The 23,780-nt window shown below is 38.1% G+C and overlaps 1 protein-coding gene across 1 annotated transcript in view; it reads right to left on the reverse strand.

Annotated features, from left to right (window-relative positions):
* The window catches only part of LOC128659681 (uncharacterized), a gene marked incomplete at its 5' end in the record, with an annotated part of 378,536 nt that overhangs the window by 31,798 nt on the left and 322,958 nt on the right, over positions 1-23,780 (reverse strand). Inside the window, 2 exon segments of the mRNA XM_053713253.1 lie at positions 5,057-5,168; positions 5,244-5,397. Of these exon segments, the coding sequence (XP_053569228.1) occupies positions 5,057-5,168; positions 5,244-5,397 (266 nt within the window).

The raw sequence follows: 23,780 nt of genomic DNA on the forward strand, positions 1-23,780 counted from the left end.
GGTAGACATTATGTAGGTATGTGGGAATTAATCAGGGCACAGTAGGCACTGCTCAACAGTGAAATCCACAGGGGAAAATCACTGGGGGGTTGTATTGAGGCCTAAACAACAGAGTTATGCTCCGGATTCTGAGAGCAGGCAGCAATCCTATAAATATGAGTATCTCCTGAAAGGGAATCCTCTGCAGTTCAAAATACTATCAATTGAGGTTCAGACAGAGTTCCTAAACTGAAAATTTAGTGTCTTTAAAAGGCCCTATCTCCACGGTACCTAATACTTCCAAAAGAAAGGTTTGGTTAGCTAGGTGTCTTTTAACGTCTCACAGTGCCAGTCCTACTCCGGTTCTGTGATCTGTGTACCCTGACAAAATTTTAACCTACTCCGATTTTAGGCATGATAGAAGCAAGTCTCTCAGGGCTCCAGAGCACCTCCATTTCAGATAGGAGACATGGGATAGACGAAATACACTGTGGTCTCAATTGGGGATCACTGTCTCCTGTATGTTCCAGAAATAGGTCGGTAGGCTTAGCCTTAATACTGAAAGTGCCATTGCTCTTAAGTAATAATGAGAAGGCCCCTGTGTTAACAACATAATGTCGCCTCGGATCCTCCTTATGATAGAGAGAAGCACTGAGCAACATCGCAAGTTCCGTTACATCACCCCTCTAATCAGGGTGGTTCAGATCCACATCGCTCTCCATGCAGCCCGGCTTGTGGCTTGAAGCAGTATCGCCGCCAGAAATTGAGACATCTTGCCCAGAAGGAGTGACGTGCTCATCTGCGCATCCGCCATTGTAAGCTCCAGATGCGATTGTTCCATAATAACGATCTGCACGAGATGCATCTACTGGTAAATGTGCAGCATTTTGTAAAGCCACGTCTGCTAGGGTCTCATGCAGTGCCAGCGCTAGGCTATGAAAATGATCGTACAGGATCTGAGCCATCTCAGACACCCACATGGCTGAGGCCTCCTTCATGGCTTAAACGTTATCAAACTCGCTGATTATCAATAACGATCAATAATGATCACCCAAGTTCTTCGCTAGCCCATGTAGGCATATTAGGAGTCTGTCTTAAGCATCCAAAAAGCAAAATTTTGCGTTAACCCTTCTTTTAATGCGATTAGGACCGGGAGCTCAGCAGAAACACGTCTTGTTCCCTTCACAGTTGGCTCCTCCCCCCAAAATCTTGGATCTTTTAAATTATATTGGGCACTGTAGAAGGTGAAATGCACAAAACCCTACTGTTTTGTCTTTGGGGAGTGTTGGATTATTCGCTGACGCATCTGTTGGCAGATTACCGAGCCTCGACCCATCCTTGCTCTTAAAGGACTAGGCCTGTTTTGATGCTCCTTATACACTATGATTATACGATTGCCTCACCTTCTTATTTTAACTTGTCACATCACTATTAGTCCTAAATTGCCCCGTCCCAACGTTTTTGGAAGGTGTTGTAGTCATCAGATTTGAAATGAGTGTACATTTTCAAAAATACATTAAATTCACAAAGTAAAACATCAAATAATGTGTTAATAATCGGCTAGATATAGGTAATACCGCTGTTATTACGAGTCTTGCAGGTTTAGGGTGACCGCACACTTCTTTGGCCTTACCGCAAAACGACTTATGTAAACTTCGTAAAGTCTTTTTTCTATGGGACTTCCATAGCGCTGATATTACGAGTCTGTCCTGGGAGGCCAAAAAGTGAGCGGTGCAGCCTCTACCTCCAAGATCCCTAATGCATTCTAAAGTCAGTAGTTAAGAGTTTTATGGTACAACGCCGGACAGATAGCTCAGCATGCTAAGGCACTGTGGCTGAGCTCTGTAGCAGGTTGCAGGTTCGATCCCCGGTGAGGTCCACTCAGCCTTTCATCCTTCCGAGGCTGATAAAATGAGCAGCGCCTTGAGACCCTTACGGGTGATTAGCTACGCTTTACAAGTACCTAATACATACAATACAACTAAAGTGCTAAAAAGTGCACTAACACCCATAAACTGCCTATTAACCCCTAAACTGAGGCCCTCCCGCATCACAAACACTAAAATAAAATGTTTAACCCCTAATCTGCCGCTCCGGACATCGCCACCACTAGAATAAACATATTAACCCCTAAACCGCTGCACTCCCGCCTCACAAACACTATTTAAATATTATTAACCCCTAATCTGCCGCCCCTAACATCGCCGCCACCTACATTATACTTATTAACCCCTAATCTACCACTCCGGACATCGCCGCCACCTAAATTATACTTATTAACCCCTAATCTGCTGCCCCCAACATCGCCGACACCTACATTATTTTTATTAACCCCTAATCTGCCGCCCTCAATGTCGCCGCAACCTACCTACACTTATTAACCCCTAATCTGCCGCTCCAACGTCGCTGCCACTATTCTAAATGTATTAATCCCTAAACCTAAGTCTAACCCTAACACCCCTAACTTAAATATAATTAAAATAAATCTAAATAAAATAACTATCATTAACTAAATTATTCCTATTTAAAACTACTTACCTGTAAAATAAACCCTAAGCTTGCTACAATATAACTAATAGTTACATTGTATCTAGCTTAGGATTTATTTTTATTTTACAGGCAAGTTTGTATTTATTTTAACTAGGTAGACTAGTTAGTAAATCTTTATTAACTATTTAATAACTTCCTAGCTAAAATAAGTACAAAAGTACCTGTAAAATAAAAACTAAGTTACAATAACACCTAACACTACACTACAATTAAATAAATTAACTAAATTAAATACATTAAATACAATTAGCTAAAGTACAAAAAACAAACAAACACTAAATTACAGAAAATAATAAACAAATTACAAGATAGTTAAACTAATTACACCTAATCTAATAGGCCTATCAAAATAAACTAAAAAAACCCTAGCCTAAACTATCGATAGCCCTTAAAAGGGCCTTTTGCAGGGCATTGCCCCAAAGTAATCAGCTCTTTTACCTGTAAAAAAAATAAATACAAACAACCCCCCCAACAGTAAAACCCACCAGCCACACAACCAACCCCCCAAATAAAATACTAACTAAAAAAACTTAAGCTACCCATTGCCCTGAAAAGGGCAATTGGATGGGCATTGCCCTTAAAAGGGCAGTTAGCTCTTTTGCGGCCCACAGCCCTAACCTAAAAATAAAACTCACCCAATAAACCCTTAAAAAAAACCTAACACTAACCCCCTGAAGATCGACTTACTGTTCTGAAGACCGGACATCCATCCTCAAGGAAGCGGCAGAAGTCTTCATCCAACCGGACTGAAGTCCTCAACAAAGCCGGGAGAAGTCTTCATCCAAGCCGGGCGAAGTGGTCCTCCAGACGGGCAAAAGTCTTCATCTAGACGGCATCTTCTATCTTCATTCATCCGACGCGGAGCATCCTCTTCATCCGGAGTCTTCTTACTGAATGATGGTTCCTTTAAGTGACGTCATCCAAGATGGCGTCCCTTAGATTCCGATTGGCTGATGGAATTAAGGTAGAAAAAATCCTATTGGCTGATGCAATCAGCTAATAGGATTGAAGTTCAATCCTATTGGCTGATCCAATCAGCCAATAGGATTGAGCTTGCATTCTATTGGCTGATTGGAACAGTTTGTTAATAACTATTTAATAACTATTGTACCTAGTTAAAATAAATAAAAAGTTGCCTGTAAAATAAAAATAAACCCTAATATAGATACAATGTAACTATTAGTTATATTGTAGCTTGCTTAGGGTTTATTTTACAGGTATTTAGTTTTAAATATGAATTATCTAGTTAATGACAGTAATTTTATTTAGATTTATTTTAATTATATTTAAGTTAGGGGTGTTAGGGTTAGACTTAGGTTTAGGGGTTAATAAATTTAGTATAGTGGCAGCGACTTTGGGGGCGGCAGATTAGGGGTTAATAAATGTAGGTAGGTGGCGGCGATGTTAGGGACAGCAGATTAGATTTTTTTTATCTAGTGTTTGTGATGCGGGAGTGCGGCGGTTTAGGGGTTAATATGTTTATTATAGTGGCGGCGATGTCCAGAGCGGTAGATTAGGGGTTAATAAGTATAATGTAGGTGGCGACGATGTCGGGGGCGGCAGATTAGGGGTTAATAAAAAATAATGTAGGTGTCGGCTATGTCGGGGGCGGCAGATTAGGGGTTAATAAGTGTAAGATGAGGGGTGTTTAGACTCGGGTTCATGTTAGGGTGTTAGGTTTAAACATAAAATGTGTTTCCCCATAGGAATCAATGGGGCTGCGTTACAGATTTTTATGCTGCTTTTTGGCAGGTGTTAGGCTTTTTCTCAGCCGGCTCTCCCCGTTGATTCCTATGGGGAAATCATGCACGAGCACGTACGACCAGCTCAGCAGCGCTGGTATTGGAGTGCGTTATGGAGCTCAATTTTGCTCAACGCTCACTTCTTGCCTTTTAACGCTGGGTTTGTAAAAACCCGTAATACCAGCGCTGCAGGAAAGTGAGCGGTGAGAGAAAACTGCTCGTTAGCACTGCATAGCTCATAATGCAAAACTCGTAATCTGGCCGAATTTGTTTTCAATATAGTACAGGGTGAATTTATTTCTCAAATTACTTTTTTTTTTGTATTTTCCATACTGTCCCAACACAGAAATGTAAGTGAATAATAGGGCACAACAGCAGAGGCTTCTGGGCTAACACTATGGGGCTCCGGATGGAGCTTGATGGCCCCCGTGTTTCTGGCGAGTCTTCAGACTCGACAGAAACACCAGTTATGAAGTCTAAAGACCACTGCTCCATAACCTGTCTGCCGGCTCTGAGGTGGCGGACAGACATCGCTGCAATTCAACCAGATCGAATACGATCAGGTTGATTGATACCCCCCCTGCTAGCGGCCGATTGTCCGCGAATCTGCAGGGGGCGGCGTTGCACCAGCAGTTCACAAGAGCTGCTGGTGCAATGCTAAATTCAGCGAGGTCTGTCGGACATGATCCACAATGTCAGATCATAAATAGGCGCCTAAGCTGCGCGTAAGTCACACCCATGCAGAGTATCTATGCAGCGCATTCCCGTTCATTTATGACTCTCACCTTTATTTGTGACCCGTGTCCGACTCAGGTTAACCTTCTGTAGACTTGGGCAATGTCGGATACCGAGCTTCAGAACGTTATCGCCAACCAAAGTATCAGAAAGACCAAGCACCTGCAAAGATAGTTACATGTTACATTATTGTGAAGCACAACAAAAAACGCATATGCACATGCACATAAGTCTCACCTGCAAGTGCGGGAGGCAGCGGATACACTGGGACACACCTCTGCTCGTAACCTTGGTACGGTCCAAACTCAGCTCCTCAAGGAAACGCAAACCCCGCAGATGGTACAGCCCAGAATCTGATACAGATGTGTTACACAAGGAGAGTGTGCACAGCCTGGGGAGACAGCAGGGCAGATGGGAAATATTGTGCATGTGATCTGCTGTGTGTCACTACACTGACAATGGAGGGGATTTACTGACAAGTGTAGATGCCCTATACCAGCGCCAGTATACAGGAGAACCTCTATCACAAGCTAATAAGACTGGCACAGCTGCCCCTAAGTGATATCTCCTGTAATACTGTCCTATCTCATTGCTGCACAGGCCAGAGGTAATCTGAGGTTAACCCCTTCACTGCTGAGCCAGTTTTTATTTGTTTGCCCCTCTTATTATTGTCAGCCGACCAAGCATTTTTAGAAAACAAGTTCAGTTTGTAGAGATATCATAATACAGGAAAACGCCCAAATACATTTGTGTCTAATAGAAGTCATTAACCCCTAATTATTTCAAACCCAATCTTTGCTTTGTTGTGTGATATTTAGCATTTTTTCAATAACACAATATTACACAAAGGAGCGGCGTAACCATTTTGACAATATAAGCATCTTCCTACCCCTATCCGAAATCACTCAGCGGAGCAAAAAATATATAAAAAAACCCAACATAAAATAGTTACACCAAAAGATATCCTATATAGAATCTCACAAAATATCACCCAACTTTACATTTTCTGACTGTTTAATTGATTTGTGAGCGCCTCAATAACACTGAGACAACAGCATTTCATTTCTAAGCATCATCAGTTACGATGGCAGGTTATTGAATGGGTTAAACGCCTTCCCACTACATCTGCAAAGAGAGGTGTTAGAGCCAGTATTGAGGCTGGTGTCACTGTTTGTTTGAGGTGTGGTCTTTAGTGAGGATAATGGGTTATTTAAACTTAATATCAGCATTGTATTATTGATCTGATTGCTTCTGAAGATCTCTTTGCATTGAGATATATATATATATATATATGTACTGTATGTTACTAATTAATACCAATATATATGTATGTTACCAATTAATACCAAAATATATGTATGTTACTAATTAATACCAATATATATGTATGTTACTAATTAATACCAATATATATGTATGTTACTAATTAATACCAATATATATGTATGTTACAAATTAATACCAATATATATGTATGTTACTAATTAATACCAATATATATGTATGTTACAAATTAATACCAATATATATGTATGTTACTAATTAATATCAATATATATGTATGTTACTAATTAATACCAATATATATGTATGTTACTAATTAATACCAATATATATGTATGTTACAAATTAATACCAATATATATGTATGTTACTAATTAATATCAATATATATGTATGTTACTAATTAATACCAATATATATGTATGTTACTAATTAATACCAATATATATGTATGTTACTAATTAATACCAATATATATGTATGTTACTAATTAATACCAATATATATGTATGTTACAAATTAATAGTCAGTATTGGAATCAGAGAACTCTAAAAATGCTGTTTAATCCTCTGTGCATGGGGGCTCACAATTTATTAAAGAAATAGAGAGAAAACTTATAGATGAACCTGAATCCAGCACAGCCCATAATGCAAATTGGAAATTCAGCAAACAGGGAGACAATGTATGAAAGGCACAACACACCATATTACGGGGCCTATTTAACAAAGGTCTGTCGGACCTGATCCGATGGTGCGGATCAGGTCTGACAGACCTCGCTGAATGTGGAGAGCAATACGCTCTCCGTATTCAGAATTGCACCAGCAGCTCTTGTGTGTGCCAATAGGCCGCCAGCAGGGGGGTGTCAATCAACCCGATTGTGCTCGATCGGGTTGAATTGCAGCGATGTCTGTCCGCCTGCTGTAGAGATGAAAAAAGGAAATTTATGCTTACCTGATAAATTTGATTCTTTTTAGATACAATGAGTCCACGGATTTCATCCTTACTTGTGGGATATCGCCTCCTGGTCAGCAGAAGGAGGCAAAGAGCACCACAGCAGAGCTGTATATATAGCTCCTCTATTCCCTCCCACTCCAGTCATTCGACCGAAGTTAGGAAGAGAAAGGAAAAGCCAAGGTGCAGAGGTGACTAAAGTTTAACAAAAATAAAAACCTGTCTATAAAACAGGGTGGGCCGTGGACTCATCGTATCTAAAAGGAAACAAATTTATCAGGTAAGCATAAATTTTATTTTATTTTTAAAGATATGAGTCCAAGGATTTCCTCCTTACTTGTGGGATACAATACCAAATCACTGATGAAACTGATGAAAAGGGAGGGACAAGACAGGAAACCTAAACGGAAGGCACCACTGCTTGAAGAACTTTCCTCCCAAAAACAGCCTCAGCCGAGGCAAAGGTATCAAATGTATAAAATTTGGAAAAAGTGTGAAGAGACGACCAAGTTGCAGCTTTGCAAATCTGTTCAACAGAAGCATCATTTTTGAATGCCCATGAGGAAGCCACAGCCCTAGTGGAATGAGCCATAATTCGTTCAGGAGGCTGCTGTCCAGCAGTCTCATATGCAAAACGGATGATAATCTTCAGCCAAAAAGAAAGAGAGGTAGCTGTAGCTTTCTGACCCCTACGTTTCCCTGAAAAAACGACAAACAAGGAAGAAGATTGACAAAAATCCTTAGAGGCCTGCAAGTAAAACTTCAAGGCACGGACCACGTCCAAATTATGTAACAGCCGCTCCTTCTTAGAAGAAGGATTAGGACACAATGAAGGAACAACAATTTCCTGATTAATATTCTTATTAGAAACAACCTTAGGAAGGAAACCAGGTTTGGTACGTAACACCACCTTACCAGAATGGAAAATAAGATAAGGAGAATCACATTGTAAGGCTGAAAGCTCAGATACTCTCCGAGCAGAAGAAATAGCAACCAAAAACAAAACTTTCCAAGATAATAACTTAATATCTATGGAATGCATAGGTTCAAACGGAACCCCTTGAAGAACTTTAAGAACTAAATTCAAACTCCAAGGAGGAGCAATTGGTCTAAACACAGGCCTGATTCTAGTCAGAGCCTGATAAAAAGATTGAACATCTGGAACATCTGCCAGACGCTTGTGTAACAAAATAGACAAAGCAGAAATCTGTCCCTTTAAGGAACTTGCTGACAACCCTTTCTCCAATCCATCTTGGAGAAAAGACAAAATCCTGGGAATCCTAACCCTACTCCATGAGTATCCCTTGGATTCGCACCAATAAAGATATTTACGCCATATCTTATGGTAAATCTTTCTAGTAACAGGCTTACATGCCTGAATCAAGGTATCTATGACCGAATCAGAAAACCCTCGCTTAGATAAAATTAAGCGTTCAATCTCCAAGCAGTGAGTTGCAGAGAAACTAGATTCGGATGATGGAAGGGTCCCTGAATGAGAAGGTCTTTCCTCAATGGAAGCCTCCACGGAGGCTGGGATGACATGTCCACCAGATCGGCATACCAAGTCCTGCGAGGCCACGCAGGGGCGATGAGTATCACTGATGCCCTCTCCTGTTTGACTCGAGCAATCACCCGGGGATGGAGAGCAAATGGAGGGAACACATAAGCTAGGCTGAAGAACCAAGGCACTGCCATCTATCAGCTCGGCCTGGGGATCCCTGGACCTGTATCTCAGGAGCTTGGCATTCTGGCGAAATGCCATGAGATCCAACTCTGGCCTGCCCCATCTGAGAATCAAGTCGGCAAATACATCCGGATGGAGTTCCCACTCTCCCGGATGAAATGTCTGTCTGCTCAGAAAATCCGCCTCTCAGTTTTCCACCCCTGGAATGTGGATCGCGGACAGATGGCAAGAGTGAGACTCCACCCACTGAATTATCCTGGCCACTTCTGTCATCGCTAAGGAACTCCTTGTTCCCCCCTGATGATTGATGTAGGCCACCGTCGTTATGTTGTCCGACTGGAATCTGATGAATTGGGCCGAAGCCAACTGAGGCCAAGCCTGAAGCGCACTGAATATTGCCCTCAACTCTAGGATATTGATGGGAAGGAGAGACTCCGCCTGAGTCCAGACCCCCTGAGCCCTTAGGGAATTCCAGACTGCTCCCCATCCTAACAGGCTGGCATCCGTTGTCACTATCACCCATGAGGGTCTGCGAAAGCATGTCCCCTGGGATAGATGATCCAGCGACAACCACCATAGAAGAGATTCCCTTGTCTCCTGACCCAGATGTATTTGAGGAGACACATTTGTATATTCTCCATTCCACTGCCTGAGCATGTTCAGTTGCAGAGGCCTGAGATGAAACCGAGCAAATGGAATGATGTCCATTGCCGCTACCATCAATCCAATTACCTCCATGCACTGAGCCACTGACGGCCGAGGATTGGTCTGAAGAGCTCGGCAGGTGTTCAGAATCTTTACATTTCTGACCTTCATCAAAAATATTTTCATGGATAGAGAGTTGATTAGAGTTCCCAAGAAAGGAACCCTTGTCTGCGGAACTAGAGAACTCTTCTCCAGATTTACCTTCCACCCATGAGTCCTCAGAAATGGCAGAACAATGTTGGTATGAGACAAAAAAAGGGGGTTAAATAAACTAGCGCTTAAGAGTTAATATCCCTTGCCTTATTCTCCTACTATCTACTTCCCAGATAGAAAGGTGTATAAAGTGAAAAAGTTATGGAGATTAGGCGCTTAATCTGCAAAAGGGATAAAGGTGTGTATGGAAGTCGTTAGCTAAATATGTAGAAAAAACATAATTTATGTAAGAACTTACCTGATAAATTCATTTCTTTCATATTAGCAAGAGTCCATGAGCTAGTGACGTATGGGATATACATTCCTACCAGGAGGGGCAAAGTTTCCCAAACCTCAAAATGCCTATAAATACACCCCTCACCACACCCACAATTCAGTTTAACGAATAGCCAAGAAGTGGGGTGATAAAAAAGTGCGAAAGCATATAAAATAAGGAATTGGAATAATTGTGCTTTATACAAAAAAATCATAACCACCACAAAAAAAGGGCGGGCCTCATGGACTCTTGCTAATATGAAAGAAATGAATTTATCAGGTAAGTTCTTACATAAATTATGTTTTCTTTCATGTAATTAGCAAGAGTCCATGAGCTAGTGACGTATGGGATAATGATTACCCAAGATGTGGATCTTTCCACACAAGAGTCACTAGAGAGGGAGGGATAAAATAAAGACAGCCAATTCCTGCTGAAAATAATCCACACCCAAAATAAAGTTTAATGAAAAACATAAGCAGAAGATTCAAACTGAAACCGCTGTCTGAAGTACTTTTCAACCAAAAACTGCTTCAGAAGAAGAAAATACATCAAAATGGTAGAATTTAGTAAAAGTATGCAAAGAGGACCAAGTTGCTGCTTTGCAAATCTGATCAACCGAAGCTTCATTCCTAAACGCCCAGGAAGTAGAAACTGACCTAGTAGAATGAGCTGTAATCCTTTGAGGCGGAGTTTTACCCGACTCAACATAGGCAAGATGAATTAAAGATTTCAACCAAGATGCCAAAGAAATGGCAGAAGCTTTCTGGCCTTTTCTAGAACCGGAAAAGATGACAAATAGACTAGAAGTCTTTCGGAAAGATTTAGTAGCTTCAACATAATATTTCAAAGCTCTAACAACATCCAAAGAATGCAACGATTTCTCCTTAGAATTCTTAGGATTAGGACATAATGAAGGAACCACAATTTCTCTACTAATGTTGTTGGAATTCACAACTTTAGGTAAAAATTCAAAAGAAGTTCGCAACACCGCCTTATCCTGATGAAAAATCAGAAAAGGAGACTCACAAGAAAGAGCAGATAATTCAGAAACTCTTCTGGCAGAAGAGATGGCCAAAAGGAACAAAACTTTCCAAGAAAGTAATTTAATGTCCAATGAATGCATAGGTTCAAATGGAGGAGCTTGAAGAGCCCTCAGAACCAAATTCAAACTCCAAGGAGGAGAAATTGACTTAATGACAGGTTTTATACGAACCAAAGCTTGTACAAAACAATGAATATCAGGAAGCATAGCAATCTTTCTGTGAAAAAGAACAGAAAGAGCAGAGATTTGTCCTTTCAAGGAACTTGCGGACAAACCTTTATCTAAACCATCCTGAAGAAACTGTAATATTCTCGGTATTCTAAAAGAATGCCAGGAAAAATGATGAGAAAGACACCAAGAAATATAAGTCTTCCAGACTCTATAATATATCTCTCTAGATACAGATTTACGAGCCTGTAACATAGTATTAATCACAGAGTCAGAGAAACCTCTTTGACCAAGAATCAAGCGTTCAATCTCCATACCTTTAAATTTAAGGATTTGAGATCCTGATGGAAAAAAGGACCTTGAGACAGAAGGTCTGGTCTTAACGGAAGAGTCCACGGTTGGCAAGAGGCCATCCGGACAAGATCCGCATACCAAAACCTGTGAGGCCATGCCGGAGCTACCAGCAGAACAAACAAGCATTCCTTCAGAATCTTGGAGATTACTCTTGGAAGAAGAACTAGAGGCGGAAAGATATAGGCAGGATGATACTTCCAAGGAAGTGATAATGCATCCATTGCCTCCGCCTGAGGATCCCGGGATCTGGACAGATACCTGGGAAGTCTCTTGTTTAGATGAGACGCCATCAGATCTATTTCTGGAAGTTCCCACATTTGAACAATTTGAAGAAATACCTCTGGGTGAAGAGACCATTCGCCCGGATGCAACGTTTGGCGACTGAGATAATCCGCTTCCCAATTGTCTATACCTGGGATATGAACCGCAGAGATTAGACAGGAGCTGGATTCCGCCCAAACCAAAATTCGAGATACTTCCTTCATAGCCAGAGGACTGTGAGTCCCTCCTTGATGATTGATGTATGCCACAGTTGTGACATTGTCTGTCTGAAAACAAATGAACGATTCTCTCTTCAGAAGAGGCCAAAACTGAAGAGCTCTGAAAATTGCACGGAGTTCCAAAATATTGATCGGTAATCTCACCTCCTGAGATTCCCAAACTCCTTGTGCCGTCAGAGATCCCCACACAGCTCCCCAACCTGTGAGACTTGCATCTGTTGAAATTACAGTCCAGGTCGGAAGCACAAAAGAAGCCCCCTGAATTAAACAATGGTGATCTGTCCACCACGTTAGAGAGTGTCGAACAATCGGTTTTAAAGATATTAATTGAGATATCTTTGTGTAATCCTTGCACCATTGATTCAGCATACAGAGCTGAAGAGGTCGCATGTGAAAACGAGCAAAGGGGATCGCGTCCGATGCAGCAGTCATAAGACCTAGAATTTCCATGCATAAGGCTACCGAAGGGAATGATTGTGACTGAAGGTTTCGACAAGCTGCAATCAATTTTAGACGTCTCTTGTCTGTTAAAGACAGAGTCATGGACACTGAATCTATCTGGAAACCCAGAAAGGTTACCCTTGTCTGAGGAATCAAAGAACTTTTTGGTAAATTGATCCTCCAACCATGATCTTGAAGAAACAACACAAGTCGATTCGTATGAGATTCTGCTAAATGTAAAGACTGAGCAAGTACCAAGATATCGTCCAAATAAGGAAATACCACAATACCCTGTTCTCTGATTACAGACAGAAAGGCACCGAGAACCTTTGAAAAAATTCTTGGAGCTGTAGCTAGGCCAAACGGTAGAGCCACAAACTGTTAATGCTTGTACAGAAAAGAGAATCTCAGGAACTGATAGTGATCTGGATGAATCGGAATATGCAGATATGCATCCTGTAAATCTATTGTGGACATATAATTCCCTTGCTGAACAAAAGGCAAGATAGTCCTTACAGTTACCATCTTGAACGTTGGTATCCTTACATAACGATTCAATATTTTTAGATCCAGAACTGGTCTGAAGGAATTCTCCTTCTTTGGTACAATGAAGAGATTTGAATAAAACCCCATCCCCTGTTCCAGAACTGGAACTGGCATAATTACTCCAGCCAACTCTAGATCTGAAACACAATTCAGAAATGCTTGAGCTTTCACTGGATTTACTGGGACACGGGAAAGAAAAAATCTCTTTGCAGGAGGTCTCATTTTGAAACCAATTCTGTACCCTTCTGAAACAATGTTCTGAATCCAAAGATTGTGAACAGAATTGATCCAAATTTCTTTGAAAAAACGTAACCTGCCCCCTACCAGCTGAGCTGGAATGAGGGCCGCACCTTCATGTGGACTTAGAAGCAGGCTTTGCCTTTCTAGCAGGCTTGGATTTATTCCAGACTGGAGATGGTTTCCAAACTGAAACTGCTCCTAAGGACGAAGGATCAGGCTTTTGTTCTTTGTTGAAACGAAAGGAACGAAAACGATTATTAGCCCTGTTTTTACCTTTAGATTTTTTATCCTGTGGTAAAAAAGTTCCTTTCCCACCAGTAACAGTTGAGATAATAGAATCCAACTGAGAACCAAATAATTTGTTACCCTGGAAAGAAATGGAAAGTAGAGTTGATTTAGAAGCCATATCAGCATTCCAAGTCTTAAGCCATAAAGCTCTTCTAGCTAAAATAGCTAGAGACATAAACCTGACATCAACTCTAATAATATCAAAAATGGCATCACAAATAAAATTATTAGCATGCTGAAGAAGAATAATAATATCATGAGAATCATGATTTGCTACTTGTTGCGCTAAAGTTTCCAACCAAAAAGTTGAAGCTGCAGCAACATCAGCTAATGATATAGAAGGTCTAAGAAGATTACCTGAACACAGATAAGCTTTTCTTAGAAAGGATTCAATTTTCCTATCTAAAGGATCTTTAAACGAAGTACCATCTGACGTAGGAATGGTAGTACGTTTAGCAAGGGTAGAAATAGCCCCATCAACTTTAGGGATTTTGTCCCAAAATTCTAACCTGTCAGACGGTACAGGATATAATTGCTTAAAACGTTTAGAAGGAGTAAATGAATTACCCAATTTATCCCATTCTTTGGAAATTACTGCAGAAATAGCATTAGGAACAGGAAAAACTTCTGGAATAACCACAGGAGATTTAAATACCTTATCTAAACGTTTAGAATTAGTATCAAGAGGACCAGAATCCTCTATTTCTAAAGCAATTAATACTTCTTTAAGTAAAGAACGAATAAATTCCATTTTAAATAAATATGAAGATTTATCAGCATCAATCTCTGAAACAGACTCCTCTGAACCAGAAGATTTTTTACGTTTACTAGAAGGAGAAATAACAGACATAGCCTTCTTGATGGATTCAGAAACAAAATCTCTTATGTTATCAGGAACATTCTGCACCTTAGATGTTGAAGGAACTGCAACAGACAATGGTACATTACTAAAGGAAATATTATCTGCATTAACAAGTTTGTCATGACAATTAATACAAACAACAGCCGGAGGAATAGCTACCAAAAGTTTACAGCAGATACACTTAGCTTTGGTAGATCCAGCACTAGACAGCGATTTTCCTGTAGTATCTTCTGACTCAGATGCAACGTGAGACATCTTGCAATATGTAAGAGAAAAAACAACATATAAAGCAAAATAGATCAAATTCCTTATATGACAGTTTCAGGAATGGGAAAAAATGCCAAAGAACAAGCTTCTAGCAACCAGAAGCAATGAAAAATGAGACTTAAATAATGTGTAGACAAAAGCGACGCCCATATTTTTTAGCGCCAAATAAGAATTTGGCGCCTAAATGCTTTTGGCGCCAAAAATGACGCCACATCCGGAACGCCAACATTTTTGGCGCAAAATAACGTCAAAAAATGACGCAACTTCCGGCGACACGTATGACGCCGGAAACGGAAAAGAATTTTTGCGCCAAAAAAGTCAGCGCCAAGAATGACGCAATAAAATGAAGCATTTTCAGCCCCCGCGAGCCCACAGGGAAAAAAGAGTCAAATTTTTGAAGGTAAGAAAAAATGAATAATTCAAATGCATAATCCCAAATATGAAACTGACTGTCTGAAAAATAAGGAAAGTTGAACATTCTGAGTCAAGGCAAATAAATGTTTGAATACATATATTTAGAACTTTATAAACAAAGTGCCCAACCATAGCTTAGAGTGTCACAGAAAATAAGATTTACTTACCCCAGGACACTCATCTACATGTTTGTAGAAAGCCAAACCAGTACTGAAACGAGAATCAGTAGAGGTAATGGTATATATGAGAGTATATCGTCGATCTGAAAAGGGAGGTAAGAGATGAATCTCTACGACCGATAACAGAGAACCTATGAAATAGACCCCGTAGAAGGAGATCACTGCATTCAAATAGGCAATACTCTCCTCACATCCCTCTGACATTCACTGCACGCTGAGAGGAAAACCGGGCTCCAACTTGCTGCGGAGCGCATATCAACGTAGAATCTATCACAAACTTACTTCACCACCTCCATAGGAGGCAAAGTTTGTAAAACTGAATTGTGGGTGTGGTGAGGGGTGTATTTATAGGCATTTTGAGGTTCGGGAAACTTTGCCCCTCCTGGTAGGAATGTATATCCCATACGTCACTAGCTCATGGACTCTTGCTAATTACATGAAAGAAAACTGGACCTTGGACAGAATAAGTGAAAAATTCTTCTACAATTTATTTTCAAAATAAAAACATGATAATACCAAGATAAAATAAATCCCAATCCCTAAGTGTTGCAACACTATATCGATCAATTCATAAAATTTCTAAAATTCAGATATACATTTGTTTCATACACCAATAAAAGGATTTATCTGCTCTTTTGTATCCTTTGTTCAAAGATTTTAGATAGAATGTATTCTTTTATTTCAACACAATTAATAATATTTGTCTCTATTTGATATTTTATATCTATATTTCATCAACTTTAAAATTACAAATATGTAGCAAAAACTAACAATTAGTTAAAACAATTTAAATGCAAGATTATAAATGGTGTCCCCACAATGGCTGTTTACTTATATTGGTTGTAATTTTGTGTATCTAAAAAGTTCATCAAAGCATTTGTAAGTAATTGGAGATAAGTTACTGAGGGCTGTGTTCTTTATCCTTATATTTATGTTGTGATATATTACGGTTTCACAGTTACCTCTTTGTATCCTCAGTGAGTTTAATTTGTAGAAAAGGAATGTTCCAAACAGTGCAAATAAGGTGGTGATATGTTTGTGCAAGAGAAAAAATTATCCCTTTATTTTAGTGGCTCCATTATATAGATACTATTACAAAGGGGAGAGGGGAGAAAAACAAATTAGGTGGTGATATGTTTGTGTAAAGGAATTAATTATCCTTTTTATCTAGGATAATACATTTTTTAGTGACTAAAACTAGTTATACAAATTTTTTAAAGATAGTGATTACTGTGTGCCTAGAAAAGGAGATATATCCAATTCTGAATTCAAACCGTGGGGGTGAATCGTGTTGAAGTTGTATATGAATTCTGCTTCTTTTTTGAGAATAGATGCTTCTAAATCTCCCCCTCTCCAATTGGGTTTCACTTTATATAATCCCCAATACTTCATATCTGAGACTCTATTTTTGTGTATTTCCCTAAAATGTTTATAAAGATAAGTGTCCAGGTTCCCTTTTTTGATGTTACAGATATGCTCCCTTATCCTGTCCCTTAGCATTCGCGTCGTTTCTCCTATGTAAAAAAGTTCACAAGAGCATTGCAGCATATAGATTACTCCTTTATTAGTGCACCTTATTGTGTTTTCTATTTTACACTCCTTAGTGTTATTAGGAGTTCTAACAGTTTAATGCCATACTGGCATGCTCTGCATACATGGCAGGGGAAAAAAACTTTCACATCCCTTCCTTTTAGATCTTTCTCAAAAGATTTCTTATTTTTATTCTGTTTTTTGTACTCACTTGCTGCAAGAATCATTTTTAAATTCTGTGCTCTCCTATAAATTACCCTTGGGTATGGTGGTATTTTGTCTCCTAGAATTGGGTCATTTTTTAGGAGATGCCAGTGTTTTCTTAAAAATTTTTTCACTAGTAAATGGTCTTCGCTGAAGTCGTTTATAAAAGGGACATTGAACTCATCTGACATATAATTATTAGATTATTAGATTATTAGATTTGAAAAATAGAGTCTCAGATATGAAGTATTGGGGATTATATAAAGTGAAACCCAATTGGAGAGGGGGAGATTTAGAAGCATCTATTCTCAAAAAAGAAGCAGAATTCATATACAACTTCAACACGATTCACCCCCACGGTTTGAATTCAGAATTGGATATATCTCCTTTTCTAGGCACACAGTAATCACTGTCTTTAAAAAATTTGTATAACTAGTTTTAGTCACTAAAAAATGTATTATCCTAGATAAAAAGGATAATTAATTCCTTTACACAAACATATCACCACCTAATTTGTTTTTCTCCCCTCTCCCCTTTGTAATAGTATCTATATAATGGAGCCACTAAAATAAAGGGATTATTTTTTTCTCTTGCACAAACATATCACCACCTTATTTGTTTTTCTCCCCTTTCACTTTTGTAATAGTACCTATATAATGGAGCCACTTGAAAATTCTTCACCTAAGACACTTGGAAAAATAATATATTTATATAAAAAATTAATTGGGATTATTATTTTAAAATAAATGGATCTCCAAACGAATTTATTCTAAAGATTTGTCAAAAGTTTAAAATGTTAATAGGAGTAATAGAAAATGAATGTGAAAATTAAATAAACTGTTAAAATATAAATGGTTGAACCCCTTGGCATATGTGAAGTAATGGAGAAAGGCTGTTAGGAATAATGAAAAAAGAAATCGGTTAACCACTCTGATATGACCTGAATAAGAAATAAAAAGTTAGAAAACAAAATAGGATATTTGAACAAAAGGACTCTAGGACCCAGTGGAAAAGAGAAACAGAAACAGTGAATGGACCAATGGAAATCAAGTCAGTGCTATATAAAGGTGTAAGGTGTGATCACACTTTATCTTGATAAAGCCAGGGTTGCTGGTGAAACATGTTGATATCTGTGTGAACACCAAGAAAGAAAAAGCCTGTTTTTTTCCTGCGTACAGAAGTACTTAAGTGCAGGAGATTGAGGAACTACAAACACAAAAGCTAACTTGTGCAAGTTACAGAAACAAAGGGATTGTCTAAAGTTTGGTGCTGTAATCAGAGCACTTCCTACAAGGACCAGTGACAAGGTAACACAAAGGAAAATTACCTACCGGAACAAATTAAGCTCACTGAGGATATAAAGAGGTAACTGTGAAACCGTAATTTATCACAACATAAATATAAGGATAAAGAAAACAGCCCTCAGTAATTTATCTCCAATTACTTACAAATGCTTTGATAACTTTTTAGATACACAAAATTACAACCAATATAAGTAAACAGCCATTGTGGGGACACCATTTATAATCAGTCTTGCATTTAAATTGTTTTAACTAATTGTTAGTTTTGGCTACATATTTGCAATTTTAAAGTTGATGAAATATAGATATAAAATATCGAGTAGAGACAAATATTATTAATTGTGTTGAAATAAAAGAATACATTCTATCTAAAATCTTTGAACAAAGGATACAAAAGAGCAGATAAATCCTTTTATTGGTGTATGAAACAAATGTATATCTGAATTTTAGAAATTTTATGAATTGATCGATATAGTGTTGCAACACTTAGGGATTGTGATTTATTTTATCTTGGTATTATCATGTTTTTATTTTGAAAATAAATTGTAGAAGAATTTTTCACTTATTCTGTCCAAGGTCCAGTTTTTTCTACATATTTAGCTAACGACTTCCATACACACCTTTATCCCTTTTGCAGATTAAGCGCCTAATCTCCATAACTTTTTCACAATGTTGGTATGAGACTTTGTTAGCTGATAAGACGACGCCTGGATCAGAATATCGTCCAGCTAAGGCGCCACTGCAATGCCCCGCGGTCTCAGAACCGCTAGGATCTTTAAACGAAGTACCATCTGACGTAGGAATGGTAGTACGTTTAGCAAGGGTAGAAATAGCCCCATCAACTTTAGGGATTTTGTCCCAAAATTCTAACCTGTCAGACGGTACAGGATATAATTGCTTAAAACGTTTAGAAGGAGTAAATGAATTACCCAATTTATCCCATTCTTTGGAAATTACTGCAGAAATAGCATTAGGAACAGGAAAAACTTCTGGAATAACCACAGGAGATTTAAATACCTTATCTAAACGTTTAGAATTAGTATCAAGAGGACCAGAATCCTCTATTTCTAAAGCAATTAATACTTCTTTAAGTAAAGAACGAATAAATTCCATTTTAAATAAATATGAAGATTTATCAGCATCAATCTCTGAAACAGACTCCTCTGAACCAGAAGATTTTTTACGTTTACTAGAAGGAGAAATAACAGACATAGCCTTCTTGATGGATTCAGAAACAAAATCTCTTATGTTATCAGGAACATTCTGCACCTTAGATGTTGAAGGAACTGCAACAGACAATGGTACATTACTAAAGGAAATATTATCTGCATTAACAAGTTTGTCATGACAATTAATACAAACAACAGCCGGAGGAATAGCTACCAAAAGTTTACAGCAGATACACTTAGCTTTGGTAGATCCAGCACTAGACAGCGATTTTCCTGTAGTATCTTCTGACTCAGATGCAACGTGAGACATCTTGCAATATGTAAGAGAAAAAACAACATATAAAGCAAAATAGATCAAATTCCTTATATGACAGTTTCAGGAATGGGAAAAAATGCCAAAGAACAAGCTTCTAGCAACCAGAAGCAATGAAAAATGAGACTTAAATAATGTGTAGACAAAAGCGACGCCCATATTTTTTAGCGCCAAATAAGAATTTGGCGCCTAAATGCTTTTGGCGCCAAAAATGACGCCACATCCGGAACGCCAACATTTTTGGCGCAAAATAACGTCAAAAAATGACGCAACTTCCGGCGACACGTATGACGCCGGAAACGGAAAAGAATTTTTGCGCCAAAAAAGTCAGCGCCAAGAATGACGCAATAAAATGAAGCATTTTCAGCCCCCGCGAGCCCACAGGGAAAAAAGAGTCAAATTTTTGAAGGTAAGAAAAAATGAATAATTCAAATGCATAATCCCAAATATGAAACTGACTGTCTGAAAAATAAGGAAAGTTGAACATTCTGAGTCAAGGCAAATAAATGTTTGAATACATATATTTAGAACTTTATAAACAAAGTGCCCAACCATAGCTTAGAGTGTCACAGAAAATAAGATTTACTTACCCCAGGACACTCATCTACATGTTTGTAGAAAGCCAAACCAGTACTGAAACGAGAATCAGTAGAGGTAATGGTATATATGAGAGTATATCGTCGATCTGAAAAGGGAGGTAAGAGATGAATCTCTACGACCGATAACAGAGAACCTATGAAATAGACCCCGTAGAAGGAGATCACTGCATTCAAATAGGCAATACTCTCCTCACATCCCTCTGACATTCACTGCACGCTGAGAGGAAAACCGGGCTCCAACTTGCTGCGGAGCGCATATCAACGTAGAATCTATCACAAACTTACTTCACCACCTCCATAGGAGGCAAAGTTTGTAAAACTGAATTGTGGGTGTGGTGAGGGGTGTATTTATAGGCATTTTGAGGTTCGGGAAACTTTGCCCCTCCTGGTAGGAATGTATATCCCATACGTCACTAGCTCATGGACTCTTGCTAATTACATGAAAGAAAACTGGACCTTGGACAGAATAAGTGAAAAATTCTTCTACAATTTATTTTCAAAATAAAAACATGATAATACCAAGATAAAATAAATCCCAATCCCTAAGTGTTGCAACACTATATCGATCAATTCATAAAATTTCTAAAATTCAGATATACATTTGTTTCATACACCAATAAAAGGATTTATCTGCTCTTTTGTATCCTTTGTTCAAAGATTTTAGATAGAATGTATTCTTTTATTTCAACACAATTAATAATATTTGTCTCTATTTGATATTTTATATCTATATTTCATCAACTTTAAAATTACAAATATGTAGCAAAAACTAACAATTAGTTAAAACAATTTAAATGCAAGATTATAAATGGTGTCCCCACAATGGCTGTTTACTTATATTGGTTGTAATTTTGTGTATCTAAAAAGTTCATCAAAGCATTTGTAAGTAATTGGAGATAAGTTACTGAGGGCTGTGTTCTTTATCCTTATATTTATGTTGTGATATATTACGGTTTCACAGTTACCTCTTTGTATCCTCAGTGAGTTTAATTTGTAGAAAAGGAATGTTCCAAACAGTGTTTAGGGGTGATTTTCTTACCCTCTCTTGTGAGCTGTTACTACTCACGGCTTCCCGGCGGTTCCTATGTGTCCTCAGTTTGACTCTCAGACAAGGGGTTCCGGTAGGTAATTTTCCTTTGTGTTACCTTGTCACTGGTCCTTGTAGCAAGTGCTCTGATTATAGCACCAAACTGTAGACAATCCTTTTGTTTCTGTAACTTGCGCAAGCTTTTGTGTTTGTAGTTCCTCAATCTCCTGCACTTAAGTACTTCTGTACGCAGGAAAAAAACAGGCTTTTTCTTTCTTGGTGTTCACACAGATATCAACATGTTTCGCCAGCAACCCTGGCTTTATCAAGATAAAGTGTGATCACACCTTACACCTTTATATAGCACTGACTTGATTTCCATTGGTCCATTCACTGTTTCTGTTTCTCTTTTCCACTGGGTCCTAGAGTCCTTTTGTTCAAATATCCTATTTTGTTTTCTAACTTTTTATTTCTTATTCAGGTCATATCAGAGTGGTTAACCGATTTCTTTTTTCATTATTCCTAACAGCCTTTCTCCATTATTTCACATATGCCAAGGGGTTCAGCCATTTATATTTTAACAGTTTATTTAATTTTCACATTCATTTTCTATTACTCCTATTAACATTTTAAACTTTTGACAAATCTTTAGAATAAATTAGTTTGGAGATCCATTTATTTTAAAATAATAATCCCAATTAATTTTTTATATAAATATATTATTTTTCCAAGTGGCTCCATTATATAGATACTATTACAAAAGTGAAAGGGGAGAAAAACAAATAAGGTGGTGATATGTTTGTGCAAGAGAAAAAATTATCCCTTTATTTTAGTGGCTCCATTATATAGATACTATTACAAAGGGGAGAGGGGAGAAAAACAAATTAGGTGGTGATATGTTTGTGTAAAGGAATTAATTATCCTTTTTATCTAGGATAATACATTTTTTAGTGACTAAAACTAGTTATACAAATTTTTTAAAGATAGTGATTACTGTGTGCCTAGAAAAGGAGATATATCCAATTCTGAATTCAAACCGTGGGGGTGAATCGTGTTGAAGTTGTATATGAATTCTGCTTCTTTTTTGAGAATAGATGCTTCTAAATCTCCCCCTCTCCAATTGGGTTTCACTTTATATAATCCCCAATACTTCATATCTGAGACTCTATTTTTGTGTATTTCCCTAAAATGTTTATAAAGATAAGTGTCCAGGTTCCCTTTTTTGATGTTACAGATATGCTCCCTTATCCTGTCCCTTAGCATTCGCGTCGTTTCTCCTATGTAAAAAAGTTCACAAGAGCATTGCAGCATATAGATTACTCCTTTATTAGTGCACCTTATTGTGTTTTCTATTTTACACTCCTTAGTGTTATTAGGAGTTCTAACAGTTTAATGCCATACTGGCATGCTCTGCATACATGGCAGGGGAAAAAAACTTTCACATCCCTTCCTTTTAGATCTTTCTCAAAAGATTTCTTATTTTTATTCTGTTTTTTGTACTCACTTGCTGCAAGAATCATTTTTAAATTCTGTGCTCTCCTATAAATTACCCTTGGGTATGGTGGTATTTTGTCTCCTAGAATTGGGTCATTTTTTAGGAGATGCCAGTGTTTTCTTAAAAATTTTTTCACTAGTAAATGGTCTTCGCTGAAGTCGTTTATAAAAGGGACATTGAACTCATCTGACATATAATTATTAGATTATTAGATTATTAGATTTGAAAAATAGAGTCTCAGATATGAAGTATTGGGGATTATATAAAGTGAAACCCAATTGGAGAGGGGGAGATTTAGAAGCATCTATTCTCAAAAAAGAAGCAGAATTCATATACAACTTCAACACGATTCACCCCCACGGTTTGAATTCAGAATTGGATATATCTCCTTTTCTAGGCACACAGTAATCACTGTCTTTAAAAAATTTGTATAACTAGTTTTAGTCACTAAAAAATGTATTATCCTAGATAAAAAGGATAATTAATTCCTTTACACAAACATATCACCACCTAATTTGTTTTTCTCCCCTCTCCCCTTTGTAATAGTATCTATATAATGGAGCCACTAAAATAAAGGGATTATTTTTTTCTCTTGCACAAACATATCACCACCTTATTTGTTTTTCTCCCCTTTCACTTTTGTAATAGTACCTATATAATGGAGCCACTTGAAAATTCTTCACCTAAGACACTTGGAAAAATAATATATTTATATAAAAAATTAATTGGGATTATTATTTTA

Source organism: Bombina bombina, chromosome 5, assembly GCF_027579735.1.
Source record: "Bombina bombina isolate aBomBom1 chromosome 5, aBomBom1.pri, whole genome shotgun sequence".
Lineage (NCBI taxonomy): Eukaryota > Metazoa > Chordata > Amphibia > Anura > Bombinatoridae > Bombina > Bombina bombina.